The sequence below is a fragment of the Beauveria bassiana genome (genome assembly GCF_000280675.1).
Source record: "Beauveria bassiana ARSEF 2860 unplaced genomic scaffold BBA_S00040, whole genome shotgun sequence".
Taxonomy (NCBI): domain Eukaryota; kingdom Fungi; phylum Ascomycota; class Sordariomycetes; order Hypocreales; family Cordycipitaceae; genus Beauveria; species Beauveria bassiana.
Window position 1 is genome coordinate 183,671 of NW_007930875.1, and position 9,330 is coordinate 193,000.

General features: G+C 47.9%; 3 protein-coding genes across 3 annotated transcripts in view; 2 read left to right on the forward strand and 1 right to left on the reverse strand.

The window, feature by feature from the left end:
* Positions 1 to 175, forward strand: part of BBA_08827 (nacht and ankyrin domain containing protein) — a gene marked incomplete at both ends in the record, with an annotated part of 3,847 nt that extends 3,672 nt beyond the window's left edge. The window contains one exon of the mRNA XM_008603924.1: positions 169 to 175. Within this exon, the coding sequence (XP_008602146.1) occupies positions 169 to 175 (7 nt within the window). The remainder of the gene's footprint in view (positions 1 to 168) is intronic.
* A 2,340-nt stretch (positions 176 to 2,515) lies between these two features.
* Positions 2,516 to 3,292, forward strand: BBA_08828 (uncharacterized protein; the record flags this gene model as incomplete). Its single annotated transcript, XM_008603925.1, has 4 exons — positions 2,516 to 2,636; positions 2,689 to 2,879; positions 2,983 to 3,069; positions 3,206 to 3,292. The coding sequence occupies 4 exons, from the start codon at positions 2,516 to 2,518 to the stop codon at positions 3,290 to 3,292; spliced, it is 486 nt and encodes a 161-aa protein (XP_008602147.1).
* Positions 3,293 to 4,874: 1,582 nt separating this feature from the next.
* On the reverse strand, positions 4,875 to 9,086 carry BBA_08829 (uncharacterized protein; the record flags this gene model as incomplete). Its single annotated transcript, XM_008603926.1, has 2 exons — positions 4,875 to 8,876; positions 9,051 to 9,086. The coding sequence occupies 2 exons, from the start codon at positions 9,084 to 9,086 to the stop codon at positions 4,875 to 4,877; spliced, it is 4,038 nt and encodes a 1,345-aa protein (XP_008602148.1).
* Between the last annotated feature and the right edge of the window lie 244 nt (positions 9,087 to 9,330).

The window sequence follows — 9,330 nt, forward strand, 5'->3', positions numbered from 1 at the left end:
TTAAAGCTTAAGTTATTAGGTTTAGGTAGAATAATAGTAAAGGTATATATAGTTAAGTATTTCTTAAGTATAGCTATATCTTAAAAGATCTATATATAGGCTATAAGAAAGTAAAGAGGTCTTTAATTTTTATAATTTTATATAATAATTATTTATATTATATTATAGCTTATAACTTATTAAAGTTAACTTTTATTACCTTAAGAAATTTTTTAATAGTTAATATATTCTTAATTTTAAAAATCTTATAATATATATTTAATATATATATCTCTTTTTACTTCTTAATTTACTTAAAGGCCTTTATATTAATAATCCTTATTATATTTAATATATTATTATAAATATATAATATCTTTTTCTTTAAGTTTTCTTATAAAAAAATAAGTATATTACTTATAATATATATTTTTTACTTGAAGGTTATATTCTTTTTAAATTATAACTTAACCTAATTCTATATAACTAGTTTAATATTATTTAAAATTTAAATATATATTAGATTAATTAGTTTTATATATATTTTAAAATCTTTAATTATATAATTATAATAATATTTCTTTTTTTTAAGTTTTTTTTTAATATTATTATCTTTTAGGTTTAATATTATTATAACTACCTTTAGATTTATACTTACCTTCTTTACCTCTTTTAGGCTTATCTTTTTAAGCTTTTATTTAATTATTTTAAAGATTAATAAACTTAGTTTAAATAAAATATTATTAAGATAATAAAAAATATTAAGGTTAATATAGTCTTAAATATATAAGTTCTTAGCTTAATTTTTAAAAGCTAAGAACTAAATATCTTAGGTCTTTAGACCTTTAAGCTTTTAAGTAGTAAAAGATATAATTATTTTTAATAAATTAATCTTTAAAATTTTAAATTACTTATTTATTAAAAAAAATATTAAAATTAAAACTTAGTTCTTTTTAAATTATATTAAACTTATAACTCTTAATAATTAGTCTTTAAGCTTATAATTAATAAGTTAATTACCTAAAGATATAGATAATAAGAAACTAGTAGATATAAGGTTTTAGATAATATAATTTTATTATTTTATATTTATCTTTTAGAAACTGTCTTAGGGGAAAGGTACCTAGTTTTATGTGGGAAATAGGGGCTAAAGTGGGTATATTTTCCCTTCCTTGGTTTATAATTAGTGGTTAGAAACATAGCACCTTACTGGTTGCTGTGGCCCACACAACCTGCTACAGCCACGGCTTCAACACCATCGGCGCATTGTAGAGGCGACAAAATCGTCTGCTACCATTGGTCAGTAGTGTAAGATGATGCTTGCCCGTTTTGCATCAAGACCGGCGGGTGACCAAAGCAGCCACAGCAGCGCACTAGTTGGCGCTTGGCCAATCAGTGTTCTCTCGAATGCAAGATCAGGCCCGACTTTTAGGCATCACCCTCCCACGGTATACCTTTGGTCGGTATCAAGCCGATAGATTGGCAATTGATAGGAACCTAAGCTGTATTCCATATCCGACACATGCCCTTGCCCTGTCGGGGCCTTTTTCGGGATGAAGGCCCTGCATTTGATGCATTTTGCTGAGGCAGATTGGGAGGCCCGATCAACGTATGGCTGGCTTTCCGAGGTAGGTAAGCTTTGTTCCTGCGTCATGCCGCTGGCGTACGGATGTAGGATTGAGTAGCTGGTTACAAGTTAGTAGTCTTTCGTAACTAGGTAGTTGAATTGGCGTCTTTTGCGTGAGCCACCCAGTGCACTGCCTTGTGTGTAGACAAACTGGTGAGGGTCAAGTCTCCACTCAATCCGGTTGGCTCTCGGGATGGCCAGCTCCTCCCCGTCTCCCCAGTTTCGACCTGCCCAGGCGCGGCTTCAGCTCAAATCCAAGCAACCACGTTTGGATTTCAAGCACTCCCCCAAAATCTACCCGTTTCACGCCGAATTGACTCGATTTGCTCAGATCAAACAGCTCTCACTCACTCCTTTGCCCCCCTCCAAACTCCCCGCGTCCGTCAATCTAGTGCGTCCCCGGACAAGGCGGTGCAACCCAACTCACCCTGCTCACACTGCACCGTGTATTGGTCGCCGCTTGATTTACCTCGCTTGCTGCATCCTTGTCCCGCCTGGTCAAAAAAGCCTGCCGCTGCTAGGGCTATCCCGGGCCTCGTGCTGCGCCGACTTTTTCCCTCCTCATCCTCGACACTCGAGAGCGGTCAGCCCGCAACTTCTCAACCATACCTCTTGCTTTCTTTTCCTTTGGATTAATCAAATTGAATGTCGGACACCACAAAGCACTGGCATATTGCTGCCATGGATTTTCATTGAGCCTAGATGCAGGATTTGTACCTCACCGGGCATCTACACCCGCGCTCAAATCACCTACTACGCAGCAGCATAGCGGTGCCGTCAAACACTGGTCCTCAGCTGCTCTGAGACTGAACCCGTCTCCCGCACTTCTTCTCCGTCTCAGCCTCATCTAAATTTTCCCTAATTTGGCCTCATCTCTGGTCTCTGTCAACGCTGCCTGTCCCTACCACGATGGGCCTCCCAGAGCCGACGGCGCTGCCAAAAGGTATCCTGAAAAACTCCAGCACCGTATATGACGAAGTAGCTAGCTATTCTACCTTGCCACCGGACAAGGTGTACCGATACTGGCACGGTAAGCTTGGCTTTTCTTTCGAAAGTATAAACTATTTACTCACAATCTCAAGTATACACGACAACGAACAAGAAGCTCAAGGATCCCACTGCTCGCCGTCTGGAGAACTTTTGGTGGCATGTTTGGGGCAGTGACCGGTCCAAGCTCAGTGGGCGTGTCCTCGCCCGAATATTCCAGGACATTTCTCTTGGTCCGACCGTTGTCCCGCTTAAGGGACCTCCGAATCGATGGGAAGGGCCAAACGTAAGTTGTTCTCTGCATGACTGTTTACCACCGCTCCTGTATCTAGCTGACCTGACCGCGGGCCTCTCCCTTGAATATCCAACTGATTGTCGCTCATCTGCAGAAAGACTCAAAACCCAATGGCAAATCTGCGGTACGATCCTCCTCCAGCACTCTTCATTCTTTACAGCTACCTCCTATTCTCAAGAAGGTAGGCAGCTCGTCCACAAGCATTGCCAAGAACAGTACTCGCTTTGTTTCGCCTCAAGAATCCGCAGAGCAAGTTGGTGTTGAGAGTGGTGCTCCGTCATCGGAAAGCACGCTAGTAAATGATTTTGATGGCGCAGGGCATGCATCGGCCAGCAACCGAGCAAATCTACAAGCACGCGACATGTTTCAAAGGCCTCAGTCGCCGACGGATTCTCACGAGCTAGCTTTTACGTCATACGCGGCAAGCAAAAACTCCGCCCGCAATGGAAAGTCCAATTTTCGAGTGCGGCAAGTAAGGAATCATGGTCAATCTGAAGTCTATTCTCAAATCAAGCGGACGGGGACGACGATGCCATGTGCGGGTAGTCTCGCACAAAATGACCACAAGGCATTGTTGAAACTATCGGCTCGTGAGAAAATTGTCCTCGGCAAGCAGCCAATGATGCGCCGCTCGCAGATAAGCAACCTAACAGCTAGGCCCGGGGTGCCATCTACGGCTAAGCCAAAGCGCTCACTATTCACCGACGCGGTTTCTTCAACTTCCAATGTGGCGGCACAAGGGACAATTATCGATCAAGCTGGGAGTACAAACAATTCAACCCAAATATCAGCGTTGAACTCGACCAAAGACGAAATGAACTCGCACGGGAGACCCTCCATATCGCCTTTACGGGAAGCTCGCTTGACACCAACACAACCCAGTAGCTCTGCCAGCTTGCCGTTGGGGCGCACCAAGAGCCAGCTTACTCTGCTCTTGGAACGTGCAAAAGAAAGATCGCGGGGTTGAAAATTAGATATATCACAGGGTCACGCTTGATCCAGACCAGTGCATATCATGGATCTCATATTGCTTCAGCATTTCAAGGTACGTGGTGTTTCCACCACAGACAACGTCGACAGAACATATATATGTGGGCAGGTCGGAAAACAGGACGGGCTGCATCGACCTGGCGTTGATTTAACTATCGTACAACTGGGTTGGGATTACAGACACATTTTCGTTTACGTAAACGGCAGCGAGCCCTCATGTGTATGATCATGTGTACGATCATGATCATAATCTACCTGTCGAATTCGACCACATTCTGGCCCGTAGCTCAACTGCGGCATCCTTGCTTCACTCGCCACATTGCGACTTGTTGCAGTATTACATAATTAAAATTGAGCTATCGTGGCAAACGGAAGACTCACAAAAGATTGGATTGCGTGAAGTTGAATGAGGAAAGCCATAAGAGTCTCGAAAACAAGACTGTTCAACCGAATTGTCTGGAGTCGCGATTCCAGCACCCGAAAAACAAGCAAAGTAAGCAAGCGCAGCAACCGACCCGACTTTTTTCTAAGTATTCAAAAAGGGAAAAGAAAGGAAGGAAAAGAATAGAGGAGGAAGCATCAAAGACACGAAAGGGAAAGCAGGCAGCGACGTGTATACAAACAAAGTGAATGCACAGTAGTGCTAGACGGATGTATTACAAAAAGGCAGGTCTTGGAGAGAAAAGCGACAACGCCCAGCGCAACAAATTATGAACAAGTCTGTACAGACGCAAGGATTAACAGACTGATGAGTAAAACGGATGGCATACGACATCAAGGGAGTTACAACATCGAAACGAACAATAGGAAGCAGCGCGTGGCGGCAATTGAGAAGAGCAGAAACTCAGAGATGCAACATGGAGCGAAGAAGGAAAAGAAGGGGGAGTACCGTGCTCCAGTCACATGAATTCTTGCCATGGGGTGGCAGCTCGTGCTGATACCCATCGCCCTGTAACGTATTCGTTGCGCAGCGACTTAGCAACAGAAGGCACTTCCCTAGTCGTGCAGTCCAAACATCTTGCGCAGAGCCCCAAATTTCTTCTTCTTCTTCGGTAGTACAGTATCTGTGGCCAGGTCACCGTCCATATCGGCAGTGTCTGCTGGTACCATACCCTGTGATGCGCTGCGCCGACGCATGAACTTAGATTTGTTAGAACTCGAGCTGACAATGGCTCCTCCTGCCGTAGATGGGCGCTCTGGCGAGGGCTCCGCGGCTCCGTAGCCAGTCCTCCCCGGCTCTGGAAGCGGCCAACTCGGGCCGCGCTTGTGAAGAGGCGTGTTGCGAAGCGCTTCCAACTCCGCTGTGCTGCGTTCGAGGTTTGTATCTTGACGAGCAGCGCTCTCTGTTAAGTCTCGAGTTATCTGGCTGGAAGGATCCTTTTTGCGTCTTAGTAGCGAGATAAAGCTTCCGCGTCTAGTATGCCGGGGTGGTGATGGCACGTTATTATCACCAATATCCGCTAAGGGCGCCAAAGCTCCTCGGCCAGAGCCTGACTGATGCTGCGAGCTTTCGATATCATGCGTTGGTTTGGGCTGAGTAAAAGGACCATTGTCAAGCATAAGGGGTTCCCGTCCGTCACGAGCGAAGGCCAGATCAATCGCACTGGAAGTGGCACGAGCGTTTGTTCTTGTACGCAGCGATTTGGGTAAGTTTTTACCCTTAACCTTTGTTGGCGGCTCATCGTCGTCGGAGCTGGAGTCAGCAAAGCGACTCTTGAAAAAATTCATGCTCGTATGCCCCTCATCTTCATCGCTCGAGTCTCCAAATCGACTACCGCTCTTTTCCTTCTTTGATTTACCTGCGGTCGATTTTCCGAATCCGGGTATGAGCCTTCTGGCAGGCGGATCTGCTGACGCGCCACGAAGAGAATGACGAAGGCGCCCTGCGCCTAAGCCGGGGCCTGCTGGAAGAGATGAGACGGAATCGCGACGCGTTCCAAAAGCAGGGGGCGACGGGGACCGAATGTCATTAGATGTTGCTGTTGGTTCCCGCATACTAGCTCGCATCGACCTGCGGAACTCATGCTTCCCGGAGGAGGCTGCACGTGCACGAGTAAAACTACTCTCGCTCGAATCGGAGCCACGGCGACGCGAAGTTGTCTTCGTGCGAGCTCCATTGGGAGAACCGTTCACTTGAGGGATTTGCGATTGGGGCGTGGAGGAAACTGTATCCACGGCTGCATGATATGACGCGGGACGGCCACTCGCGATAATTGAGGGCTGTGGCTCCAAGCTACTCAAGTCCATAGAATTGTGGCGAAGTGATCGTTTCATGCGAGAAGCAGATGCTAAGGATGCCGATCCAAGAGGGTGGAAATGAGGCTCTGCCCTGACGTGGGGGCCCTCTGATCGCATAGAAGTGCGAAGGCTACCACCAAGTTTTCGGGAGTCTGTTTTGGGTGGCCCAATGTGTTGGCTGCCCCTCATTGACTTTCGCATACCGCTATCATTTGACTTCAATCCTGAGTTGGATATGAGCCCCGAAGTACTATCGTGTGGCGGCATTGGGCCTGGAGCAATTTGATATGAGCGATCTTGCATAGGCGTCACAGTGTCTGTGTTTAGTCTGGGAGACTTTCGTGAATCAGTGTTCGACCCCTCGGGCGCCTCTTGATGCTCTTCGTCGGTTTCCTCCATCGCTTCTTGTTCCAACTGTCGCCGCTTGGCTGATGATAGACTCTTCCAGAAGGCCTTGGCATTTTCCCAGTCATCAGGAGGTTTACCTTGCTTGATCATTTCAGTAGGTTCAGGTTCCTTCCCTTCAACGGCGAGCTTGTCATGGAAGCTCTTTACCTTGGGCGAGCTAGTTGGGCTTTCTAGAACAGCATCTAAAGACAAAAAGCCATCGCCACCTGGCTCAGCTATCTCTTCGTAAGCATCGCTGTACATGTCTCCTTCCTCCTCCTCTTCCTTGATGTCATCCATTAGCAGGCCGTGGGTGTGAGCATCAGTCACCTCTAGTTCCTCACTGGCCGATGAACTGTCTTCATCGCCCACATTGGCAGTTGCGATTTTTTCATGTTGTTCGGTCTGTGGCAGACGAGGGCTGGCATCGACGATTGCTATCGTTGGTACTTGGTTTTGGGAACTCGCGTTGCTGTTGGTTGCCACGCCATTGGCGCGAGGATGAGCGGCTTCAGCTTTGGAATCAAGGTCATCGTCCGATGTATCTTCCATGAGTTCGTCTTCCGAGCTTGAAAGTCCCTCCTCCTTCTCCACGGATGGAGTTGAGGTTGGTAAGGGCTCTCGCTGCTTGAAAGTGTTGAGGTCGATAGCAGATGTCGCTGAAGTGGCTGCAGCTGCGACAGGAGTTTCGGTCTGGAATACATGCTCAGGACGAACGAGTGGTCTTTCTTCTTGCTCCCTTGGCTTCTTTTCCCGCACACTTCCAAAGCTGGGAAGTGCGGGTCTGGGAGACATGCCCTCCTCCTTTTCGACACAAGCGGCGTCCTTTTTGCTCCCCTTTCCAACAATGCTATGCCACGACTTCTTCATCTGCGAGTTTGAGTCGATAGCCTGCCTGGGTGCAGATTGTGCAGTGGTTTCACTGACGAGTACTGTGTTGCGGTCATCCCAACTGACTCTGAAACTCTTTTTGCGAGCATCATCGAGTGCAGTCATGGTACCGGGAGCTCCCGAGACGTCTGATCCATCATCAGAAGGCGATACAGCCCTGGTCGGACTAGTATGCTTCAAGGCAGATTTGCGAGGGGAAAGCGATCGTGAAGGTGGCTCGTGTCGCACAACTAATTGATCTGTTGCGGCTGCAAATCTGGCCGATCGAGCAGGGCTCTCTGAGGGTTCCCTTGAAGTTACGGCCTTCGATTTAGATTTTGAACTCGGCGAGTGAGTGATGCTTTTCGCGCTCTCGGGAAGTTTTGCAACCTTGCCTCCGGAGAACGGCGAGTTGGTACTATTTTTGGGAGCCCCGAATGGGAATTCGGCTGTCATCTCTGGCAAAACAGAGCTGTCTGGCGTCTCCGCTGCCGCTGTCCCGGATTCTATCGAGCTGATTGGCTGGATTTGTTTCGGCTTTTTCTTCTTCGCTTTGGGTTTCGACACCGCAGCATCTGCCTCAGATTCGATTTCAAGGCCCAGATCGGGCTCAGGTGCTGCACTCTGAGGCAGCTCAAGCTCTGCTTCGTTGGTTTCCAAAGCCGGGGCCTTTACTCTCGCAACGGTGCCACGCGAGAGATGGGAGCCTACTCTCGAGATGCGAGGCTGCTTTAGCTGTTTCTTGGCCTGGGATTTGTCTCTGACCAGTTCATGATCTTCTTGGTATAAGGCTTGGGATCGAGCCCTGACTTTCGCTCTTGGCACCATACGCCGAGAGTTTGGGTCGTACACCAAAGTTTGGTCCTCAACCTGCAAAGACCTCAAACTTCCGGTAGGCGAGTGTGGTCTTGCGCGGGGATATGAAAAGTTGATCGACGGGCTGACGCTCCCCGGTCTTGATTCGGATGGCGTGCGAATGGAGGAGAGTTGTAGCTCCGAGGCTGTCCGTCGCACCGCATGTAGATTATGAGCAGTGGGAGCAGCAAACCAAGAGCCTTTCTGGCCATCTCTCATTTTCTCGCTTGCTGTGCGGAAGCTCTGGTTGTGCAAATCGGCGCGACCTTTGCGCGAGGAGCTGCTGTGTCGAGATATGGCCGTGTAGCTGTCGTCGGTATGCGGAATTCTCGGGATAGGAGGCACCTCATGAGGCACTGGCGCTGGGCTGCGACCGGGCGAAGGAGATCGAAACGTGCGCTCCATCATTGAGCCCACGCTGGGCGTCCGTATCAGTTCGCGCCGGTTGCCTGTGGTGGATGCCACGGATGGGCTTCGCCGCGAGAGACGTTTTGATTGTACTTCGGCAACAATGGTCGGACTTGTCGGTCGAGCCCTTAGCGCAGCAGCGGCCGCTGCAGAGGAAAGAGACGCATCGGAGGAGCGACGCATGAAAGCCGAAGCGGCCGCGGTGGCAGCATTGGCATTGGCGGTCTCCTTGGTCAACGGCTGCGGCGAACGGACAACATACATAATTAGCACTGCGTGATGGCTATGTGAGGAGTAATGGTGGAAGGAAAGTTGATTCTGACGAGCTAGATTTGGTTGCTGAAGATTGAATAGCAGCCGGTTCAACAGAAAAGTTTAAATTCCGAAGGACGGGCTAACAGGCGCGAAACTTACCTGCATTGGAGTAGCACGTTTGCGACTACCGAACATGATGGATAACGGAGCGGCTCAAGAGCCTTGGTCAAGTTAGAAACAGATGAGCACCAGAAATAGAAAACATTGAATGAACGTATTAAGAGGCAGGTTGTGATGGAGCCAAGAGCATGTTCACGAAGCTGGGCTTACGAGGAGCGCGCACTGCATGGCCTGTCTACCTAAGGATTGAGCCACGACCTTATGCCCAGTTTTCGGGGGACAAATCACTGAAACTCGGGCAGGGGGGGCAACAAAAAGC